Raw genomic sequence first — 25,286 nt, 5'->3', positions numbered from 1 at the left:
CGCTAGCAGAACATAATAGGAAAACCCTCCTGAGGATACTACAGAATCCACCACACACATGCACACATACAAACAAGCTCTGTCCGCTGAAAGGCCTAAAAACAATGGCTAAACAGGAGGGCTCCTAACACCTAGGTTGTGGCCTCTAAATATGACTCCCTATTGAAAATAAAGCACTTCTTGAACAAATGGCTAATTCCAGGTCTGGGGCAGGAAATGCACAAGATGTGACTGAAACACTTGTTATACCAGAAAGCAAAAAAATTATCCAACATTCCTGGGGTCATATCAAAAGGACTCAGGAGCCCATTTGAAGAAGCTCCCACTGGTAAAGTTGGAATAATGGGAGCATCAGTAATAATAATTGCAAGGGACTGAAATACATCAAATTTAGTTAGTTAGTTAGTTTTTGAGACAGAGTCTAGCTCTGTCACCCAGGCTGGAGTGCAGTGGTGCAATCTCGGCTCACTGTAACCTCTGCCTCCCAGGTTCAAGAGATTCTCCTGCCTCAGCCTCCCGCTGGGATTACAGGCACACGCCATCATGCTTGGCTAATATTTTGTATATTTTAGTAGAGATGGGGTTTCACCATGTTGCCCAGGCTGGTCTCAAACTCTTGACCTCAAGTGATCCACCTGCCTCGGCCCCTCAAAGTGCCGGGATTACAGGCGTGAGCCATCGCGCCCAGCCCATCAAATTTATTTAAATCTATAAATTTATAATAATATTAAAAATATAAACAGATGTCAATAGTTACTTTTAGAAGATACTGGAGAACCAGCTCATTACCTTGAAAAGTGGTGAATAAAAAAGAATCAAGCATTCTTCTTGCCTGTCCTATGAGAACTACCCCTCAGAGTATCATATATGTAGCATTTTGTCTAAAAAGAAAACCAAAAAAACCCTGACTGTCATCAGGCCTCTAGACTTACCTACAAATCTGCAAGAAATACAGGTGATGGAGGTGATATCAAATGATACCTCAGGGGCTATAAAACAAAATTTAGACTTGTAAAGCCTATAGGACAAACAAATGCATTAGCAATAAATTCTAATAGAAAAAAAAAATGGGAGTGGAAACTTCAGAAAAAAGAATGAAAAGATGTAGCTGTCAATCACAACGTATGGGCCTTAGATGGTGTTCTTTTTTTTTTTTTTTTGAGACAGAGTCTGGTTCTGTCACCCAGGCTGAATGCAGTGGTGTGATCATAGCTCACTGCAGCCTTCAACTTCTGGGCTCAGGTGATCCTCCTGCTTCAGCTTCCTGAGTAGTTGGGACCACAGGTACAAGCCATCATGCCTGGCTAATCTCGCTATATTGCCCAGGCTGGTCAGAACTGCTGGGCTCAAGCAAGCCTCCTGCCTCAGCTTCCCAAAACAGGTGTGAGCCACCGTGCCCGGCTTCTGGACCTTATTTGGATCTTAATTTGAACAAACAAACAAAAAATTCATGAGTTGATCAGGGAAATGTGAACTCTGTTTAAGTTTTTAAGGCTACTAAGGAATTGTTAACATATTTTAGGTGTAAAAATGCCACTGAGGTTAGGTTTTCTTTTAAAAAATCTATTAGAGATATACACAGATATTGAAACATGAATTAATACAACAGCTGAGATCTGCTTCAAAATAATCTGAGGGAGAAGGTGGAGGCATTGCTAGGGAAGAGAAAATAAGATTGGTCATGAGTTAGTAACTGTGAAAGCCGGGAGATGTGTAGAAGGGGATTCACTATACTGTTTCTCTACTTTTTGCTTATGTTTGAAATTTTCCATAGTAAAATTGTTTTTTAAGCCAATTCCTCTTTCATATTGTACTAATTATCTCTCCTCAAATTTTCATTTAACTTCCTTAGATAAAATCCCAAGTAGTAATGCTTTGACTCAAGTTCCTGAAGGCTTTCTGTAAAACAGAAGGTACAAATGTAGACCTCTCAAATGCTTCATGGCAAAGGTTCAATATTGTCCAAAAGGGTTTTACAGGGAGCACTAGCTCATAGAAACACAGATGCTTCACCCAGCAGCTTGAAGGAAGAGTCTAGCAATTTGTTACAACGTAACATATTACACAGCTGGACAACTACAGGGCTTGGAGTTGATTTTACATGCTGTGTGACCTTGGGAAAAGAACTTCACCTCTTTGAGTCGTGGTTTCCTGATCTGTAAATCAGGGATCATGATACATAAAGTTCCTTGTATCATTCCTGGCACACATATACCAATTATAACACTATTCTAAAGTGTTTACTGAGCTTATTATTAACCATAATTTGTAACTTAACAATGCTTCTAAGGCTCTCTACTCAAATTTCCCAAATTCAGGTATTGCTAGACTATATAGGAACGTTCCTTTCTAGGAAGAAAATATGTTAATGATCAAATGGTTACTGACACTTTTCCACTACAGACAGAGAAGTTTTTAATGACCTGGTCCATTTCAATGCATGTATCAGTCATGATAGAAAATCAAGGGTTGTTTTATGCTTTCCTCGACACTAAATAGAGGTTTTATTCTCCTACAAAATGAAACAAACTATAGCATTGCCCTTAGCAGATTCTTCTGAAACATAGAGTTTCTCAAATCAGGCTATATGTTAGGAAGGGAAAAAAATTTACCAAAATCCATTTTTAAGGCAATAAACAATTGCTTCAACAATGAATTCCTAATCAACTTAAAAGATACATTTTTCTTCTAGAACAGCCATTTCTTTCATCTTGTAATTAGACTTTTTAAATTTTTAGCAGCTCACATAACTTTCATGGCCATCCAACTTCTTCCCTGGAGCTTACATTGATAGAAAATGTTTTCTACTTTATTTTTCTAAACCGTCACCATGGGATGGCACCTATTTCATTTTCTCTTCAATTGCAGAAGAACTAAAGGTTGACTGCATGAATTATTAGCTATAGACTATATTCTTGGAAGGTAGCAATGTATGAGCTTTATGTGATTATAAATCCTCTAATGCCCACAAATCAATTTCCCTCCTGGTTAGCCCTTACTTACCCACTAACACAGTGATGACTTTGTTGCTGGCATATTGTTCTATCTCCCGCAGCCACTCAGGAAGGCAACGGAAGGATTCCTCACAGGTAATGTCATAGGTGAGGATCAAGGCATTGGCGCTTCGGTAATAACTCTGGGTAATGGACCGAAATCTCTCTTGACCTGCTGTGTCCCAGATCTGTAGCTGTAAAGGCATAACAGAAGAATCAGGTGGAGAAGGATCAGGTTGGAGAAAAAAAGAAAAAAAAGCTTTGCCTTGCTTTAGTTTGGAAATGTGAACACTTTTAATGGTTTAAATGTGTTTAGTGGGAACACAAATAATTTAACGGTTACTTTCTGCCCTAAAGAAAAAAAAAAGCACTGAAAATTAAAAAAAAAAAAAATTGTTGGGTGTGTTTCTGGTTCGGAAGAGGGGCTTATTTTGTTTTCTGTGTGTGTTTTTTTTTTCTTTGTTAAGAGTTTCCTTTTCATTCTTAAAAAATACACAAAGAAAATTCATCAAGCATTTATTATGTGCCAAGCTCTATTCTAAGCATTTTACTTGTGGCAACTCACTTATTCCTCACAATAACCCTATGAGGTGGATACTATTACAATACTCATTTCTTGCATGAAGAATCTGAGGCACAGTGAGATTAATTAACTTGTTCAGCATCTCATAGCCAGTATGTCCCAGAACCAATTCAACCAGGCATTGTGGTCCCAGAGTCCACTTTCTTAAACACAATGCCATATTACAAAAGGCATGATACACGGCAAGCTGTTATCCTGTGACTGCTGGCATTTAATCAGCAACTGGAGGGACAGCCAACCTCACCACTTTTCCAGTTCGAAATTCAAATGAATGTATTAAGGTATTAGCTTTGTTAAAGAAAACAAGAACCATGCCATGGCAGACAACAATATAATTTCCCTTCAGGTCTCTTAAGCTCTATGACCTTGGTCAAGTCACTTAATCTCATTGGGCTTCGAGTATTTTTTTACAAAAAGTGGTTAATACACAACCTGATGAAGGTTCACTTTTTCTGCAGTTATCAACCAGTTCTAAGTCCTAATAACTAATAATTCTAATAACAAAGAAGGCAGTACTTCTCAATTTCCCTGAATTTCCCTGCACAGAGTAGACAACTACTGAAAACAAACTATCCTCCAGAGTATAAATCACAAGCCCTTGAGAAATAAGAACATCAACGAAAATACTAATCTTTCCTTCTAATTGCACAAATTTTGCAGGTCACAGGTGTATTCATGTCCAGTAAATAAGACTGCTTCCTCAGGAAGGCTTTCCAGAACCTTCAGATTAGGTTAGGTTCCCACTAGGCCACCCCTCCACCCCACACAGTCTCTCTTGCAATACATCCTGCCATTCTCCCTCATGGCACCTGACATGCCTGAAGCACTTACTTGTAATAATTTGTTTAATAGCCATCTTTCCCACTAAACTGAAATCTTCATGAGGGAGACGTCAGGGTCCATTTAGAGCAAATAGAGAACTTGGCAAACAGGAGGTGCTCAAATATTTATTGATGGTCTCATTTAATCTTTACAGCAACCCAGTGAGGTAGGCAAGTGTATACCTCCCCATATTAATGGAAACTGTCCCCTAACTAACTGGTTACCCGCGAAGCTAGGACTTGGCATCCAGGCCTTCTATTTCCAGTTGAGAACTCATTTCATGCTCCCATGCTGTTGTTGCCACCAAAGACTAACTAAAATGTGCATCTGTATCCAAAGAGGATGAATCCACTGGTGTCACTCTCTGCTCATACCAGGTTAGCTAAAGAGACTGCTGAGTGACCCGTAGTCCCTGCCATGAATCAGCAGCACACAAAGGCTCTCCTTTGATCTGCAGTTGCAGCTGCTCTTCGATGATACACATGAAAGCCTGTGTATGCTAAAGGCTGCTGTACAGATGTTACGGTTTTTGCTGGGACAAAGGCTATTTCTCTTCTCTGCCTCAAACCTAGGGACACGGTTCCTCTCTGCCAGGATGTGTCTTAGAATAACGGGCTATTGTTTTAAAGCTGCACTCAGTGCAGCTTTAAAACACTTGTGATTGTGATTTAGGTACTGTTCAGCATTAGAAATCAGTATGTTCTCACATCTTGAGAACAGCTTCGAGGGTTAAAGCCACTGAAATATTTTCTAGAACAGCGATAGTGTGAGCATGCCAAGATATGTTACCTTCTCATAGGGGGCTGCCTGTTTCTAGCTGAGAGTTGATTATTGAGAATATTCATATTCTACTGCCTTTGTTACTCAACTTGGTTTCACCATTCTCTGCAATTCATTTGCACCTTTCAGCATCTATAGGACATTAACATATGCAAGGCACTGTGCTAGGCGCATGGAGTATATAAAGATGAGTAAAACACAGGGAGGATATAAAGATGAAGAAAATCATCCCTAATTTCAAACAGCTCACAGTCTATAGGAAGGACACACACAGTTAATTAACTATAGTAGAATACAAGATGTTCTATTAAAAAGGAAGAGAGCGTCTCTTGCTGTTAGTCTCATGTCTGTCAATATGTTTTCAATACTGCAGCCACAGGCTTTCCAACCACTCTCACCTGCAGCATGTGGCTACATTGTTTGTCTACTCTCTTCTTTGCACCACTACTTAACCTCCATTGCCTCACCGTCACAATAATGTACTGCAATCATTGGTTTACTACTCTACTACTGAGTTCTTTGAGGGCAAAGGCTGTCTTCTATTTGACCTTACAGCCCCAGTACCTTCCTAACACAGTACATAGTATGTGGTGGAAACATTTGAATGATGGCTAACTGAATGAACAAAGGATTGTGGAATCACAAGGGAGGAATTGGTCAATTCTACTTAACAGATTAGTAGGGTATTAAAGAAGATTTCACAGATGGAGCTGGATGACAGTAAGTTGCTAAGGGGTAGTGATGCTTTACCACCACAGTGCTTGGCACAAAACATTTACTATAACACAGGATGGAGGAATGAATGGATGGACAGATGGTTGAAGAAACAAATACATACAAATATTTTGATGACTCGCCTATCAATCAACATAGACCTGATTGGAAGGAGATACAGCAAATCTTCTATTTCTATTATGATTAATCTCCTAAGGCTAAAATGGTTTAAATTGAGCTTAGAATTTTGCTTATTACTCATTAATTTATAATAGACTAAAAATTATATAAGAAAGTTCTGTGTTTTTTCCAATTTTTTATTCTGCTAAAACATACATACAATTTATCATTTTAACCACTTTTAAACATACAGTTCAGTGGTCTATATATGTTTTAATTATATTTTCTACCAGAGGTCACTTTCATAATGCAGACTATTTTAAGAGAAGCGCCTCTTCATTAATTTTGTTTTTACTGATTTGGTGCTTACTTGGCCTTAATAGCTACAAGAATCTTTCTAATACCTTGGATTCCCTGCCTTCAATCCTGGGAGCCATCCTGGAAAGAATGATACTTGTAGAGGACACTGACGAGGGTGTCAGGAGAGTGGTCCTGCCACTCACCAAGCGGATGATGCCATACAAATCACTGGTGGATTCTCTTATCCACTGACTTTATGAGGCTCTGGGAAAGCCTGCAAACTACTAGCAAAAAGACACTTAAACATCACTGAGAAAAGATATTCGGTAAATGTTAAAGAAGAAGGATGACAGGCTGGATGTGGTGTCTCACGCCTGTAATCCCAGCACTTTGGGAGGCTGAGGCAGAAGGATTACTTGAGCCCAGGAGTGATCAATATGGCAACATAGTGAGACCCCATCTCTACAAAAAATAAAAATAAAAATGAATAGCTGGGCATGGTGGCACACACCTGCGGTCCCAGCTACTTGGGAGGCCAAGGTGAGAGGATCACTTGAGCCTAGGAGATCGAGGCTGCAGTGAGCTGTGATTGCACCACTGCACTCAAGCCTGGGCAACTGAGCAAGACCCTGCCTCAAAAAAAAAAAAAAAAAAAAAAAAGGATGACAGTAAGACAACAACTATGCAGTTCTGCCCTCTTCTAAGGAAGGATTAAAGAAGTTATTCCTCATATGCCTACATGTTAATGAGACCCTTAAATTAATGTGATTGAAGAGGGTCACTCTGTATCTTTATTTTATATATTGGGCGTGAAAGAATCACAGGCAAGTTGATTTGGACTAGATGTGGGAGATGAGCCAACTGTCACTTTTTATAAAGTTCTAGAAGCCTGAAAAGGTACTAGGGACAGAAAGTGTGCTGTGAATACAAATATGAGTAAAACACAAACCTTGCTCTTGGGGAGCCTGTGGCCTTATGGTGGAGTCAGATGTTATAAAAATATCAATTTTTGCAGAGTGTAATAAGCACTTTAAAATAAGGTTTGCAGAAAGAATAAATGGAATATTTATGCCTGGGAATTTAGGAAAGGAAAATAAGCCTGTTCTTTAACACCAGGGACCATTCCTTATTCACCCTTATTTATGGCCAGTGCCTGGAAGGTAGTAGGCACCAACATTTCTGATCAAATAAATGAACTCATATATATATATATATACACACACATACATATATTCATATATATTCATATATATATATATATATATATATATATATATATATATATATATGAATGAATGGAAAATCCAAATATCTGGAAGTAAAATGCATGAAACAGTAGTTATCTTTACCCAACTCCTTGGGTAACTACCTCCCCTCCGCTAGGACAACAGAAAGCTACAAAAGGCTCTTCCCATCAATGCCTCCTGAGCACACTCCTGTCTCTCTTTCCTGTCCCCATAGCCTAACTCCTTCTCCCCATCCCCTACACTATTTTTGTTCACTTTTTAGTTAGCATTTATGTGGATTTCATACCCTGCTTTCCTCTTCCAGTGCTCCAGCTCCCCATTCACTGCTGTATTTGGTGTGAATGTCTCTGCAATACAAGCTATTTTAGTAGTCAGGGCTGGAAGAGACACTGAGAGAGCTTCTGGCCTCCACTCAAAGACCTCCTCCTAAACACTTCTCTGTGATGGCAAGTATCTAGAAAATGCTGAAGAGCATTACGGAGCTTCTCTGCTCTTCCCAAGGCACTCAAAGGAAAGAGAGCATGTACATATGGGAGAAGGATGCAAATGAACGGACCCAAACATAGGATGCTTAGGTTGGGAATCAAGGTAGAACTCTAAAATGCCAGTTTTCATTGCGCTGCTGATGGCTGGGCTCTCCTTCCTTTCCTTCCCTCTTTCCATCCCTCCCCCACACCCCCCTGACTCCATCTGTCTGTCTTTCTCTCTCTCTCTCACACACACACACGGTCTCGTTCTGTCAACCAGGCTGGAGTGCAATGGCACAATCATGGCTCACTGTAGACTCAATTTCCCAGGCTCAAACAATGCTCTCACCTCAGCCTCCTGAGTAGCTGGGACTACAGGTGCATGCCACCATGACCAGACAACTTTTTATCTTTTGAAAACACGGAGTCTCACTATGTCTCCAACTCCTGGCCTCCCAAAGTGTTGGGATTACAGGCGGGAGTCACTGTACCCGGCCTTGGCTATCACTTCTTTCCATAAGGCCCAGCTCTGAAGAGCCAATTGTGGAACTTCAGTAACTCTGACGGCAGGTAGAGCACAGTGCCAAACATCAGTATATCTACCCTCCTTCCAGGTGATTTAGTCTCACTTCACATTTCTTTCCATCACCTCCCTCCTTTCCTTGCTCCAGGTGATAGGCCTAGTGTGCCTTTCTTCCCCTCTTCTTTCATGGCAGGGGAGACCCCAGAAAGGCAGTGGTGTATTGGTTGGTTAAATGGGTTCAAATCCTGCCTGTCCCCTTTCCTATACTTATCTATGTGTAGCCATGGATAAGTTATTTAACCTCTCTGAAGCCAGTAAAATGAGGATAATACCACTTACCCCATGGGTTTACAGTAAGGACTAAACTAAATATAACATATGTAAAAGCACCCAGCAGAGGCACTGGCAGATTGTAGGTACTCAATAAACATTCTCTCCTTCGTCCTGTTCCTGGACACACCATAAGTCTTCCAGGTACCAAACCATCCAGAAGCCACAAAGGCTGGAGCAGAAGGAAGCAGGCGGTAGAGAGCATGTATCCTTTCCCATACTCCTCATTTAGTGTCTTTCCTTTTTAGAGACAAGGATATGATAGGAGAGAGGATAATTTAAATAAGTGATTCATAATGAAACATAGAAATCAGGAGCCTCTTTCATGGGGCTGCTGTTTAGAGGAGGTAGAACCTGCTTATTGGCCCAGCTCAAGAGATTCAAAAAGAAATTTCTTCCTTGTCTTTATGTCACTTGTGACATGACAGGAGACAGGACACACTTGCCTTAGCCATTTTCTGTCTTCTAATCTGTAAACACATCATCCAAAATTCCTTCCTGCCCCCATAAAAAAGACTAGAAGAACTCTGGAAATAAGCTGCTATGGCTGAGTGCATTGTTTCAATGTGGGTTTCAATTTGGAGATTTAATAAATGTTATGAAAGCACTACTTCCCCTAACCTCTCACATAGCACATGACAACCTTAGTGAATATTTAACACCTTACCTTTACTTTTTCACCATTAATCTCCACTGTCTTAATCATAAAATCAACTCCAATTGTGGCTCCTTGACCTGGGGGGAAAAGACCCTGAAGAAGAAATAATGGAAAAGAACAGCTAAGCAAATATTTCCATTAAATGAAATTCTTTCTCCTCTCCCCCAGTAACACCCATCACCAGGTCCTTCCTTCAGCTGAGTTGACTGGTAGAAAAGAGAACTCTGGTTACCCTCAAGGGAGCCCTGTGCAACTCTGTATGCATGTCTTAAGGAAAAGAGAAAAGAGGGAGAAAGTGTGAGAGAGAAATGCTGAAACAAGAGGAAAGAGATAGGAGGACAGAGAAAAGGAGATAAGACAGGTGAAGGAGAAAACTGAGAAAGGGCAGGGGAACCTGATTTTAAGAATGAAACAGAAAAATCAGACATGAAGATAAGATTGAAGGGCATGCAACCACAGGGATGATATCAGAATCGGAAAGGTCAGGGCAAAACGGATAGGTTCTTTCTAAGAGGTAAAATCAAGGGTACTTAAAACTAGTTGTCAGTCTTGAGCATGGACAGCCATGCGAGTGGGCAACAATATGAAAAAACAAATAAAAACTCAGCATGAGAAGCAGGAATAAGAGAGTTTTGGATCTCCAGAAGCTTCTGAATTTTCCTTTGCCCCAGGGTGATCACTGTTTTCCTCAGTGCAATGTACCATGCATATGTAATTACATGGATCAAAGCCAATGACACTGGGAAGATAATCTAAGAAAATTAAGTCATCAGGGAGACAGTAGGGTAGAAACAGCATTAAACCAGGAGGCAGCAGCCTTAGAATCTCTGTGTAACCTCAAACAAACCACTCACCCTCTCTGGGCCTCAAATTCAATAAGTTTGAGGCTGATGTAAGCCATTTTAAAACAAACAAACAAAATGCTTTACTTCAAACTGGAAACTTAACCAGAAAGATGAGATTTTAACAAAGGCACAAGTATAATTTATGCAATTTACTATTACATACTGTTTCCTATAAGCTTAGGGAGGGAGTTGGGGGTAGCAAGAAATTCTGTCAAGAAAGAACTCTTCACCCAGTTTTTCTTCCCTCTTTACTTATATTCCAGAACTTCCAGAAATTAAAGTAAAATTGACTTTATTCGTTCTGGCAACTATGACGCAGATATCTTTAATTAAGAATTATTTAATTAAAGTTTTAGCTTAAAAGATTGAACTTCAAACCAAAAGAAAATGTTCTACTGCATGTCTGCAAAAGATGTAAATATAAACATTCATAACTTTACTTTCAAATATTGAATCAATTTTCTTTTGTTTTGGTTTGGCTCAGAAACAAAAGCTGCCAAGCTTCAAGTTTATAGCTCCAGATGTTTGCACCTCAACAAATGCCAAAAAGTTAAACAAATTCTTCCCAATGTTTCACCTATCATTTTGTTCCCCAACCCCTGTGCCTAAAAAACAGCTAGATCCAATTCATTTTAACTGTCTGCTAAATAATAAAAACAAACATAATCTTGCCTCTGAAATATGAGTTTATGGTGGAGTTGAGGGGCTGGGAGGGGTAAAATGTAGACACAAAAGACAAATAAGAAAGAAGAAAAATGTGCTTGTTGGCAAAAAATTACTGTTGAAAATGGAGACATTTTCACATCTAATGACAGAGTTTGTGCTTTTAAAGAGAATGGTCTCAGAAGTTAGAATGTATAGGAGGTAGAAATTATCAGGCTTAGAACCTGGAACCCGGGTTCTAATCCTAGCCTTGCCACTCTATCTAATCTCACAATATAAGATCCTAAGCAAGGCATTTAGCCCCTCTAGATCTGACCTTTCATCTATAAAGTGAGAGAGGGGGGTTGAACAATGTCCTAAGTGACCTTTCAATACTAAGACAAGGTCAAGGAAACTTTTGATAAAGGGACTGAAACTTTGCTACATCTCTGTGTCTTATCCTTTTGTCAAAAGCAGAAAATATGACTAATGTTAGGTAGAAGTAAAACCAGTTGGAGTTTCCCATATATCTCCATGGCGGCTGACTGAGCCCAGATGCCTATTAGCTTGCTACTTTTGGTTTCAGCAGGCCACGGCTTAAAAAGCATGGGTTCTATTCACTTATCATGGGAAAAACCCTGACATTGCCAAAGTGACTCTGGCCCCCCTAGCTGTTTGTTATTCAATCTGCCTCTCTCGTTCTCCACAAAACCACAGACTGTCAGAGCTGGAAGGGGCCTTGGAGCTCACCCAGCCCCTAACGCGCAACAGGCAGCCCCAGGAAAGGGAGGTAACTTACCCAGGCTCATAGAGCAAGCCAGGGGCAGAACCAGGACTAGGACCCATGTCTCAACTCCCAAGCCAGTGCTCTTTCCACAGCGCCAGGTTATCCTATGCCTTAGATAGGGGCGCAGGCGCCAACTTGCTGAACAAATACTTTATGAAAATTCAAGATATGTATGTAATGGTCCTACGAAGGGTACCATTCATATTTTTAGGGGAAAACACATAAAAAAGGTCAACTTCGGAATGAGTTCTCACTCGTTTCCATATGAAAGCAGTATATAATCTCCAGCAGTGATTCTCAAAAGGGTAGTCTCAAAGGGAACTTGTACTTAGATCATATGTGATAAGAATCGAATCCAACCCAGAGGGACCATTCAATTCAGTTCAGATAATTCTTCACTATTTTCATGTCGTTCCCACTGAAGAGATTTAGAAAATTGGCCTATTTGCTCCTAAATGAAAACGATTCATTCAAGTTTCCTGGGAGGATTAAAGGGGGCCTAGGCAGAATTTGACTGGTTTAATTTGTATTAGAGTTTTAAAAAATTTAGGTTCAGTTTGATGTCTAGATTCATTTGTTTCCACCTGGGGATTATTAACTAGTAACTTACTTTTATCCAATAATTTAGTTTTGATACTGCACACTGACAGCAAAACCACTTGCCTTTGTCATTAAAGGAAGCAAGAAGAGGCGTGGGAGGGTTGGTGGAGACTCCCAGGGCCATGCTCCCAGGAGGTGGTTTAAAACACATGTCTCGGATAGATTGTTGGTGCATGCTACAAAAAGAGCGGAATATGAGCCAAGGAAATAGCTTGTTTTTCCAGAAGGTCCCCTTTGGGAAGACTTATTGTTGTGACCTGAAAATGTTAATTTGAAGATGTGGGGCAGGGACAGTGACATTTCTGTAGTCCTAGATGCACAGAATTATGGGAAAGAATGTTGATTTCTATACAGTGTGGCGCACTTTTTTAATAATCATTTAATCTTGGGAAAATTGAAAAAAAAAAAATCCCTTGTCTAGGCTACAAAGCAGATGCAGCTTTCAAAGGGTGCATCAGGAACCCACAGCTAAGCCCCTGGCATTGAAACTGGTCATCCATCTCGACAGATTCCCCCAACCCCTCAGGCTAGACTGACAAACCCAACCCTGGGCTTACGAGTTCCCTTACCTGAGTGAATCTTCGGACGAGGCACGTCTTCCCCACACCAGCGTTGCCAATTAAAACAATTTTGAACAGGAAATCATAATCTTCCATACTCATTTACACAGCTGCAAGGCAAACACAGGCAAAAGTGAGAAGGGCCCAGTCAGACTTGCCCACAGAGCTCAAGCTGCACCAGCCTCGTCTCCGGGGGAACAGGTCTGACTCATTTAAAGAGCAATTTAAAGCTCCCCTCTGGTGACCCTGCCAGCGAGACAGAAACACAGGTGTTTGGTCACAGACGGACTTTATTCCTTCTCAGCTACCTCATGCCACAGAGAATAAATGACGCAGATGTCCTTTCACCTGGTAACCTTTATTCCTCCAAGCTATCATGTCACAGTTTCCTCCTGCAATAAATCTGTTTTCTTTCAGCATGAAAAGGAGATGACAAATCCATGTGCAGGCAAGCTGGGGTGCAAAAAAGCAAGGACAATAGAGAGCCCATCCAGAGCTTAAAGGACATTTGTGGAATGTATATGACTGGAAAGAAGTGCTAGTGACGGGGAGACTGAATGAAGGGGAAGGAACTATAAAGGGCCGTTTTAGTCTCCTGCTTCTGGAAGTCTTAGGGTCCTACCAACGGTAGTCATAGCCATCTTTCCCCTCTACCTCCTATACGTCTCCTGCCAGCCATGCTGATGCTACAGGGCCTCCCAAAGTGCTTTTCCCAAAGTTCACTCCTCTGGGCTTTGGTATGTGCCATTTCTTCTGCCTGGGATGCCCTCCCTTCCACCCATTCTGCCCCTTGAAGTCCTTGAAGGTCCAATGCCAGCATCTCTTTCTCTTTGAATCTTTCACTGATCTTCCCCAAATAAAGCTAAACACTTTCACCACTCCTCTGTCCTAAAACTTCACTTGTTGTATACAATTCTTTGTTCAAATATCTGCCTCATCCTTAAGGGATGGGATTATGCCTTTCAGTTCTATTTCCTAGCCCCTGGACAGAGTTACACTTTGTAAATGTCTATCCTATTGAAATAAAAAATTAGTTAACGGGCATGTTGCTTATGTGTAGGCCTTAGTTTCTCCAACTGCACTAGAAAGACTGTGACTAAAAGGGCATACTAAAAGAATGCTCTGTCTACTTCAGTGGACTGCCATTAAGATTTTTAAAAACTTACAAAAGAACCTTATACAAAAATTACCCAGGTGTGGTGGCGCGCTCCTGTAATCCCAGCTACTCAGGAGGCTGAGGCACAAGAATTGCTTGAACCCAGGAGGCAGAGGTTGCAGTGAGCCGAGATCACACCACCGCCCTCTAGCCTGGGTGACAGAGTAAGACTCTGCCAAAAAAAAAAAAAAAAAAAAAAAAACCAACCTTGATACACATAAAGCGCTATCCTGGTAAAAGCAATTGTAATCTACTGGGTGCCTACTACAGTACTACAGGAAATACAGAGAAGAGACAATGTCTGCCCTCAAGACCAACATGAGAAAAGTTAAATAATGAAAAAAAAAAAGCTAAATAACAATTTGCGCCAACAGTGGAGCTCTTTTCCTAAGGTGTAGGCAGAACAGACCCAGTAGACTCTGGAGAGACAGGAAATGGACAATAAGGGAGCTCAGGAGGGGAAAGGTGCTCGGGAGAGTAGGGAAGCCTCAGGGTCACTCCTACCAGCAGACCTGGAGCTCAAATGCCTGTAGCCTTGTAGGGCAGAGAGCAGAGCCCAATTAGCTGAACCTGTCAACTAGCCAGGGGAGAAAATTCCATGTGTGCAAAGATGATGCCTGTGTAGATTTCAATTAATCCTTGGAAAAATAACTGACAACCAAGCCAACATGTAGGTGGCAGCTCATGGGGTTCCATCCCAGTTCACTGGGACTGTGAAGGAAAAACATTTCTCTGTACAAGAATCTGGGTCCATGAGCAGTGGTAGCATTATACTTGGCTCTTTATGTGTATTTCCATTTGTTTCTACAAGTATACGAGGTTTGTATTTACTAACACATTATCTATTTTACAGGTCAGTGAACTAAGGTTAAAGGAAATTAAGAGGGTGGCCTGAAATCATAAAGCTAAGAGCCAGACTTCATGTTCCAAAGGCATATAGTATCGTAAAAAATGGAGCCAGAGAGACCGAGGTTCATACCTGGCTGCACTGACCTTCTAAATCTGTGCCTTTGGGCAAATGACAATTTTTCAAAACCTCAGCTTCCCCATCAACAAAATGGGGCTAATAACACCTATACCACAGAATTGTGATGCTTGAAAGAACGCATGGGAGCCCCTAAGGACAGTACCTGGCTCTTTGTCACCCAAACTCCTTAAAATGATTCTCAAATTTTCCATTATCTGGTTCCTGCTGTCACTGCCATCTCTGTCTCCTACCACTCTCCTCACAATCCACATTCTAGGCTCACTGGATTTCCTCAGTTGCTTAAATACCATGGGACTGCCTTTCTCCTCAGACCTTCACATATATTGTTCCATCTGCCTAGAACACAAAACACAACTGAACCTCGCACCCTCGCCCACCACCCCAAGCCTCCTCTAGATCTCAGCTTCAACATGACTTCCTCCAGTCTGCTCCTCTAACCTACGAAGGGCCTGGGCCTCCCCGCTCCAGGCTCCCACAATGCCCTCCTCCTCTCCTGCTGTAAACTCACCATGCTACCTGTAATTAATTATTCACATATCTCACACTCCGGCCCCATCCCTCAGCACTTCAGCCCTACACACGTGTACACTCATGACTGTGAGCAGCATGAGAGCAATGAGGTGTCTGGTTGAGTCCCTAACTGTGAGCAGCATGAGAGCAATGAGGTGTCTGGTAGAGTCCTAACCCCTCCCCATCATCATCGTCTCATTCTATATTCCTAAGTCATTTAATCCTCAAAACAACCCTATGAGGGGGATGCTATACTATTAGTATCCTAATTTGGTAGAGGGGGCTGCTGAGACACAAGAGAAGTTAAATAAGCAGTCATAAGGTCCCACAGCTGATAACTAGTGGAGCTGAGATTCATACCCAGATAATCTGGTTCTCGCATTCATGTCCTTGAACCACTACCCAAGTGACTTTCACAATGCTGGCTCAGAGCAAAAGCTGAAGAAAGATGGATGAATTACATGATGAAGGACAGGCACTTAATCAATGTGATCGCTCTTTCCTCTTCCCCTCTGGCTTCAAATATAAAACTCTACCACCCTGTAGAAGTTAAACAAGAATCAAAGTCAAACTCCTGATAAACACTCAGGGACATGATATGTAAACTAAAATTCAATAAAGCTATTAGAAAGAGAAATCATAAAACTCACGGAAAGGCACACGGGCAGCAGGAAGGCATGAGGCTCTGTGGACCACAACTCTCTGCTTTCATAAGCCCATAAGAAACAGGAAACACAGGACTGGACTGCATTCTTTTTCTGTGCCTAGATTGTTTGACACACACTCATTTCTACATCTTTGCTGGAGGTCAAAGAACCAAAGCAGGAAATCCAGAGGAGAATGTCAAAAATAAAGACTTTAGAAATAGGGCTCTTAAAGAAGGTTCACAGTGCCCCAGTGATGCACCTTTAGAAAAAGAAGGTGAAAAAAAGGCTTTGTCATAGTGAACATTATCTCATGTGGTTACCACCTGGAGCAGGCTACAGAATAAGTTAAGACACTACCTCTTTCTATAAGAAATTAATGCTCTGTTGAATGTGTTTTTGTTTGTTTTGCTTTCTTTTGTTTTTGAGGCAGGATCTTGCTCTGTTGCCTATGCTGGAGTGCAGCAGCACGATCACGGATCAAAGGACCCTCCTGCCTCAGCCTCCCAAGTAGCTGGGATTACAGACACAAGCCACTGGGCCCAGCTAATTTTTTAAATTTTTTTGTAGAGACGGGGTCTCACTATGTTGCCCAGGCTTGTCTTGAACTCCTGGCCTCCATCAATCTTTCCACCTCAGCCTTCCAAAGTGCTGGGATTACAGGCATGAGCCACCATGCCAAAATGTTGGATGTTTTTAAAATGGACCTCTGGGTAAAAATTGGTCTTTAATAATGCAGGCTGTCTATGGGTAAAGCTGGACTGTAAACTCCAGGTTATCTGTTGTAGTTACTGTTTTGCTTCTAATGGAAAACACATTACTGAACGAAAAGATCACAAGATTATCTGCAAACTTCTACTCTTTGAGGAAGCCCTTCTGTTTGGTACATAAAGTAACAGCCCAGGCATCACCAATCCACATGTGATGAGATAGCATTTCCCCCTGAATAAGGGAAACCCATTCAGAAGCATTTACACCCAGCCCTAAATTGACAACAAAAGTCATGCCTCATCTGGGGAGCAGACATGCCACAAGATATGCTACTAACCAAACACTACTGCCGTATTTTATATTCTATTATTGTTAACATTGATAACCGCTTAACATTGATAACATTAATATTCGGCGCTTTTTATGTCTTGGGTACTCTTCTACATGTATTTGCTCATTTAATCCTCATAACTCTATGATGTAAGTACTCGTATTATCCCTACCTTGCAGAAGAGGAAGCTGAGACAGAGATATCATCCTAAAATCACACAGCTAGTTAGTCTCAGGACCAGGATTCAAACCTAGATCCATCTGACCCCAAAGCCTAGTTCTTTCTGCAACAGGATGCTGCTACCCTCTGTCTTGTAATTAACATTATCTCTCTGTCATGAGAGCTAGAGGCTCAGCTGAATGAGGCCCCAGGCCCTTTGAACTGCAGTGTTCTAGAATCTTCCTGCTCTGGAAGCAACACACCCACACTGATGGAGCCACACACTGAACTTCAGATTACACAAGCGCTGCTCCTCACCTTGCCCTCCAGCCCAGGATTCTTTCAGGACCTGAAGTCACACTTCAGCTGCATCACTCTCCCAATTCAGTCATCATTCATCCCTGTAAGTAAGTACCAGGCACAGGGAATACAAACAGGAGCATAGATGAGCAAGCAAAATCCCCAGTATCATCATCACCACAACAGTTGTAAATAAATGGATACATGGATAAGATTCAAACTGGAAAAACAGATGAGCAAGATAAAAAAAATGAATTTTAAAAAGGTACAGGAAATGAAATCTAGTATGAAAAGCTTGAAAAGAAAAACAAAAACCATTCTAAGCAACGTGAATTTGGCAACATTTAAACCATTCTTTAAAAGTGGCCTTTACCAGGCATGGTGGCTCACGCCTGTAACTCTAGCATTTTGGAAGGCTGAGGCAGGAGGATCATTTGAGCCCAGGAGTTCAAGGTTGCAGTGACCCATGATCACACCACTGCATTCCACCCTGAGCAACACAGTGGGACTCTATCAATAAATCAGTGAATAAGTGGCCTTAAAAAAAGCCTGTATTCACTGTTGCACACCTGTGCATTTTTCCTCTTTCCCTTTAGGGCTCAATATAACAGATAAAGTCAGAGGCCAGGTCTTCTCCCCAACTTTCTGACACACCTCCAACCCCAGTCCCCTAAAATATTTTGGCGACTTGTCCTTATTCAAAAACTGTGTGTCTCAGGCAGGTCCTTTGGGCCTTGACTTGGTCTGTAAAGGGAGGGGCTGGGTAAACAGGCAACAAGGCCCCTTCCCATGGCAGCAAGTGTGGTTACTCTTTCATACCAAAGAGGCAGCGTAGGCAATGAAGCCAGAGGGCCTGGGTCTGTTAAAGAGCACTGTGTAGTTTCCTTATCCACAAAATGGGGATGATATTAGAACCTATACCACTGAGTTGCATGACAGGCAAATAAGATAATATATGGACAGGTACTCCTTTCAAAAATATATAAATAGTTTTTCCCAGCATTCTGACAAAAATCATACATACTGATTGCAGAAAATACAGACAAGCAAAAAGGAAAAGAAAATTATCTATCATCTCCTTCCCTACCCAGACCTTCTCCGGGGAATAATTAGTTAGCATTCTGGTATACATCCTTCTAGTCTTTTTCTTTTTTCTTTTTAGACAGAATTTCACTCCTACTGCCCAGGATGGAGTGCAATGGCGCGATCTCGGCTCACTGCAACCTCTGCCTCCTGGGTTCAAGTGATTCTCCTACCTCAGCCTCCCCAGTAGCGGGGATTACAGGCATGTGCCACCATGCCTGGCTAATTTGTATTTTTAGTAGAGACAGGGTTTCTCCACGTTGGTCATACTGGTCTCGAACTCCCAACCTCAGGTGATCCGCCCACCTCAGCCTCCCAAAGTGCTGGGATTATAGGCGTGAGCTACTGCACCTGGCTCTAGTCTTTTTCTTTATATATACTCGTGTCTATGTGTATATTTTATTACAAATTTATTAATTTAAAAAACAAAAACAACATCATAGAATTATATAAATTTTTTTCGATAGAATGGTATTTTCCCAAAACCCAAAATCAGAACTCATGGTCTGCAAATAGAACCGATTACCAGAGACCCTCAAAATTCATTCAACGTTTGGTCATATGACCCTAGATACTCAGTAAGTGGGGGGTGTAGAGGATAGCTTCACAGTAACACAACTCTGAGAAATACTATTATCACCCAATCTTGGAGGTTTAAAATGTTCTGAAACTTCCCATAATGAAGGCTAGTTAACTTCATTTAATCCAGGATTTACCAAACATGATTTTAGCTGAGAATTCTTTTCTCATATAAAACATCTTTTTTTTTTTTGAGACGGAGTCTCGCTCTGTCACCCAGGCTGGAGTGCAGTGGCCCGATCTCCCTCACTGCAAGCTCTGCCTCCTGGGTTCACGTCATTCTCCTGCCTCAGCTAGGGCGCCTGCTACCGCGCCCAGCTAATTTTTTGTATTTTTAGTAGAGACGGGGTTTCACCGTGTTAGCCAGGATGGTCTGGATCTCCTGACCTTGTGATCCGCCCACCTCGGCCTCCCAAAGTGCTAGGATTACAGGCGTGAGCCACCTAGCCGGGCATAAAACACCTTTTATATATGCCTTGCTACTAGGGCTCCATGAAACAGTGTAGTAAACACTATTATATTTTATAGCATTTGAAATAAGAGCTGCCCAGGTAGGGTTGCCAGACACAGTTTAAAAAAAAAAAAAATAAGAAATCCAGGTCATGTCACCCTGACCATGTCAAATTTCAGTTTCAGATGGTCAGATGGCAACAAATACATTTTAATATAAATTTGTTCCAAATATTGCATGAGACATATTTTAAAGTTTGTTGTTTATCTGAACTTCAAAATGAACTGGACATCCTATCTCAGTACTCAGATCGCAGTAGAAATAGAGGCCCTAGGCATAACACCATGCTTGCCCAGAAGCTATGGAGGGTGATGGGCAGGGCATGAGAAACAAGATATCCCTGATAAATCCAAAACAGCCAGAGGAATAAAAAAGGGCAAGTAAAATTTCAAGAAGGCATCATAGGGGTTCTTTAGAATCTGGGCCAGACTCTGGAGGGTGGGTTCAGACTGGCACAGAGGGCTCAGCAGGTGAGTCTCACCCTCTTTGATGATCCCAGAGCACTGTGGACCTTCCTCCAAGTATGTCCCCACGTGTGCATCTGGCCCGTGGAAGGAGCCATGCTATATGTGTCTCTCACCCTTACTATCCTTAAGGACAAGGACTGTACCTCAACAAGACACCTGTCTCTTCTTATCCCACTGTTGTGTTCAGTAAGTGTACGTTGAATTGAAAGCCTTTGATCCATCTTTCCACCTAACAAGATTCTGTCCCTGGAAGCTCATTATTGCTTAATCACTAGGAGGCAATTACTAACTATTACTATAATCAACTGCTGCAAGCTCACTTGCTTTACATCAGCTGCTAATTTCATGTTATTGCAAGTTAATTATTCTCCTTGGCCACAAATGTCAAACACCCACCTGTGCTGTGGCTGCTCCTTATTCACCAGACTGTAAACTCCAGCATTTTTACATGGCCCTTTATAGTTTACAAAATTCTTTCACAGACATTATCTAATCCGGACCTCCCAACAACTTCAAGAGAAAGCTCTCATCATTTTGCAAATGAGGAAACTGAGGGTTTAGGTGATGAAGTTACTGACTTACTCTGACACACTAGTGAGTCACAAGGTGGCCTCGGTATCCTGGCCATCTAGAATTTCTCCTCTGCCCGAACATACTATGTGTTCCCAGGTTCCTGGCCATTTGGACCATGATTTGAACACAATGTGTGCTAGGAATGGTGCTAAATGTTTTCCACACGTAATCTTATTTAATCTTTTCAGTAGTCCATCAAATGGGTGTTACTATTCCCATTATACAGATAAAAAAATTGAGGTTCAGAGAGATTAATTAGTTCAAAAATCAAACAGCTAATGAGTAAAAGTGCCTGGATTCAAAACCCAGGTCTTTTGGAAAAAAATTAAGTTGGAGGTTTGTCTCACTCCTTATACTAAAACAAATTCTGGATGGATTCAAAGTTTGGATCTAAAAAACCGAAGGCATAAAAGTACTAGAAGAAAACATTATATACACACACACACACACACACACACACACACACACACACACACAAAATCTTAAAGTAGAGAAGGCTTTTTAAGAATTACTCAAAATCAAGGCTATAAAGTAAAAAGACTGAGAAATTTCATTAAATGTTTCAAAATTCTAAATGGCAAAACAGTAAAAATGAAGAACTGACTAAATATCTGCAATATATATTATTGAGGTCTAACTGATTACATGCACAGAAAGTTCCTATAAAATGAATATGAAAAATTCAATAACCCCCTAGAAAAAACAGGCTAAGGACATGAGCAGATAATTCACAAGAAAGGAATAAAAATAGCACTTACATTTTTTTTTTAACTGATCAAATTTACTCACAAAAGTAAATTCAAACTATAGTAAATTTATAATTATAAATTATAATTTTAACTATATATAGTTATAACAAGAGGCCATTCATCTCAGATTGCCCAAGTTTATCCTGTACTGGTGACAGTATAGAGAAATGGGGCACTTGTATACTACTGGTGGGAGGTAAATCAATGCAACCTCTATGGAGAGCACTATTGATTTAAAGCTAAAAACGCTATTACAAACCCTCTGACCCAGCAATTGCACTTCTAGGAATCTATCACATTTATACTCACAAAGGCACATGTAGTGGGATATTTATTACAACAGTATTTGGAATAGCAATTACAAAAACAACCTAAAAGTCCATCAGCAGAAAATGGTTATATAGATTAAGGTAGCCATACAACAATGGACCACCACACAGCCTGCTATGGATATCTGCAAGATATATTAAATGAAAGAAGCAAGGCAAAGAATGGTGTGTTTATAGTATGAAGAAATGGTGGGGGCATGTGAGTCTATATCTGTATAGGCACAAGATATTTTTGGAATGATACAAAAAAACTGGCAACAGTAGTTGCCCCTGGGGAGGCTATAATATTTAGCTCTTTCTAGGAAAGAAGATAACCTCCAACTCTTAAAATATACTCTGCCCTTTTATTCAGTCTATAGTAGTGATTCAAAAGAAAGAAAGTTTTCCTAATACAGGGGGAGGCCCTTTTTTATAAAAAAAGATCTATTTGGGGTGCTCTGTTTTAATCTTTCTGTCTTTCTCTTTGTCTGCCTAGCTGCACCCCTTCATGGGACAGAGACCCCAAGAAGGAATGTCCCACCCAGACTCTGGAGTTGCTTTTCCAGTTCACCGTGTGTATTACTGCCTTCTCTAAACCATGTCTCAGCATAGTGAGTCTCTACAAGGAGGATTCATTTTTTCACACCGACTTCCCTCAAAACCAAGTATCCACAGTATGGCAGCCAAAACCAATGGATCAAACAATAGCTTGCTTGTGTCATGAATAAAAACAAAACTCTCACACATTCATACAGCTTAGAAATTACTCTCACTTCACTCTGACACAGAACATTTCTGAGGAAGCAGAAGGAGCTCATCTTTTTCTCCCCATTTTACAGAGATGAGATTTGAAACCAAGATAGTGACTTGCCTCAGGCCACGCAGCTTGTAAGCAACAGAGCCAGAAGAGCAAACACAGGTCCGCTGACTCCAAATCAGAGCTGCTGCCAGGACAAATAAGATCTGCAAATATAAATCCCTATTGGGCAAGGCCACAGACAAAACCATCAGGGGGGCTGGCATGAACACATGCCATGGTGTGGGGGTGGAGTTAGGAGGAAGGAACTCAGAAGCAGCCCTTGGAATACTTTTTAAGATATGCAAAAAGTAAAAATGAAAATGAAAAATAAAGCAGGCCTGAGACCTCCACAATACTATTTTCAAAAATCAAGACAATCAAATATTCGATTTTATTCTTTGTATATTATGTTTGATATTTTCCTCATTCCTAGAAATACAAAACAGATTTGGGATTCCAAACATGAGAATGATTCCACAAAGCAGCATTTTGTCAGCATTAACCCAAGCAAACACCTGAATTATCTTCTGGTGCTCTTTCTGCCATAGTGAGAAGCTGGCCATAGGGAGCATCCCTGCACTAAGCACAGATTTGGTTTTCCACAGACGGGTGAGAGCAGAAGGGAGGAGGCCACCACTTAGGACCCACTCAGTTAACTCCCCAGGCGGGGCTAATTTGTTTTGTATCACAGCACCTGGGAGCAGGTGTTTGACAAAGAGGCTCAGATGTGCCTGGAAATGCTCCTGCTTTGTTTCCTGGGGGAAGAAAAAGGATACCCCTCCCACTCATCAACCCCTTTCCAAGTTGGAGAACTTCTGTCTGCAAAACATGTTTGTTAAACGGCCCTAAAAAAGGACCTTGCAGACCCAACTCGCTGTTTCTGTCTTCTGCACAAGCAGGTGGGGCTCCCTCTGTTGTCCTCCAACAATAAACAATACCACTGCAAAGAGCTCTGGGCTTTGCCCCATTGCCCTCCCAGTTGTATTCTCTAAATCAGGGACCGTGTCTAATCTTTCCTCTGCAGAAGCTTCCCTGCGCCTGCTTGGCTGGACAGGAAGAACCTTCTTATCGGCTTATTCAGTCTCCTCCCCCCCGACTGAACACACAAAGCAGCCTGGCCAGGCAGCCAGAGGTCAGAGCCATGGCTCAGAACTGGGCTCAAGTCTTTCCCCTGATGGTCCTCTGCCCTGGAGATCAGAGGCGTACCAGGAACAGAGATGTCTTCTCCCCGATGGAAGACTGTCATACCAGGCTGGACCCCTCCCTCAGCTGTTCAGACTCCCTCCTCACTGGAAGCAGGAGAAAAAGTGATAGGGAAGCAAGTGTCCACATGCTCAGCAACCCGAATAGATGAAGACAAAAAAAGAACTCTCCCAAGTTTGTCTCTCAAGTTTGTGACAGGTCCTGTGTCAAGCAGAAGAATGACTACTTGTCTAGAGCTTTACACACAGCAGACCATTATTGCATCCTTGAATCAGCCCCATTGAGCAGAATTTCTTACATACTGTCACTATCAATATGTTTTTACATCTATAGAGCACTTTTAGTTTCCGAAGTGTTTTCCAGTGCATTATCTTGGCAAATTCCTGCATCATGGCCAATTCTTATGCAGAAGATAGAGTACAAATTTTCCGTCAACAGGGACGGACACACACACATGCGCGCGCGCGCGCACACACACACACACACACACACAGCATACCATAACCACCTATCTGTCACCAAGGCCTGCTTGAATACACCCCTGCTTAACCCCTGTCCCTACTGCACCAACATGGCTCAGGGCCTCATCCAGCTCTCCCCCATCCAGCCTCCTGTGAACTTCTAACCAGGTTCCCTGCGGCCAGTCTACGAAGTGTTTTCCCAAAAGTGCCAACTAATTATCAGCCTTGAGGATGCAGTTAAACTCCTTAGGTAGGTTGGTGTAACAAGGCTTTTCATAATCTGGCCGAAATTCACCTCTCTTCAATTCCCATATACCTTAGACTCCATCACGTAACAATGAACTCTGGGCTCCTTAAACTTGAATTCAACAAGTATGTATTAAAGAAACGGCCAAAAAGCAGGAACCTTTTTTTTTTTTTTTTTTTTTTTTTTAGCAGAGTTTCTTGTCATCCAGGCTGAAGTGCAATGGCGAGATCCCAGCTCACTGCAATCTCCACCTCCCAGGTTCAAGCAATTCTCCTGTCTCAGCCTCCCGAGTAGCTGGGATTACAGGCACCCACCACCATGCCCGGCTAATTTTCGTATTTTTAGCACAGACAGTTTCATCATGTTGGTCAGGCTGTTCTCAAACTTCTGACCTCAGGCAATCCGCCCGCCTCGGCCTCCCAAAGTGCTGGAATTACAGGCATGAGCCACCACGCTCGGCCAAAAATGGGAAATTTTTAAGCCAAAATAAGTAGTCTCTTTCAAAGAGTTCTAGATTTCAAAAAGTCTATGAAATC

At 41.5% G+C, this 25,286-nt stretch overlaps 1 protein-coding gene across 9 annotated transcripts in view; it reads right to left on the bottom strand.

Moving 5' to 3' along the window:
- RAB30 (RAB30, member RAS oncogene family) overlaps positions 1 to 25,286 on the bottom strand; it is a 98,016-nt gene that overhangs the window by 9,711 nt on the left and 63,019 nt on the right. For 2 of the 9 annotated variants that reach the window (XM_017948806.3, XM_017948810.3), the window contains exons 2-5: positions 12,981 to 13,081; positions 9,547 to 9,630; positions 3,004 to 3,187; positions 933 to 989 (exon numbers count right to left, since the gene is read on the bottom strand). In XM_017948806.3, coding sequence (XP_017804295.1) covers positions 933 to 989; positions 3,004 to 3,187; positions 9,547 to 9,630; positions 12,981 to 13,073 — 418 coding nt within the window. In that variant the 5' untranslated portion in view covers positions 13,074 to 13,081. Of the gene's footprint in view, positions 1 to 932; positions 990 to 3,003; positions 3,188 to 9,546; positions 9,631 to 12,980; positions 13,082 to 15,985; positions 16,080 to 17,788; positions 17,872 to 25,286 lie in introns of those variants that run through there. The other 7 variants (XM_017948811.3, XM_017948812.3, XM_021926365.2 and 4 more) reach the window with 5 other exon arrangements.

The sequence above is a fragment of the Papio anubis genome, chromosome 12 (assembly GCF_008728515.1).
Source record: "Papio anubis isolate 15944 chromosome 12, Panubis1.0, whole genome shotgun sequence".
Lineage (NCBI taxonomy): Eukaryota > Metazoa > Chordata > Mammalia > Primates > Cercopithecidae > Papio > Papio anubis.
The sequence above is the reverse complement of the archived record's forward strand: the minus strand, read 5'-3'. Positions and strand labels throughout refer to the sequence as shown.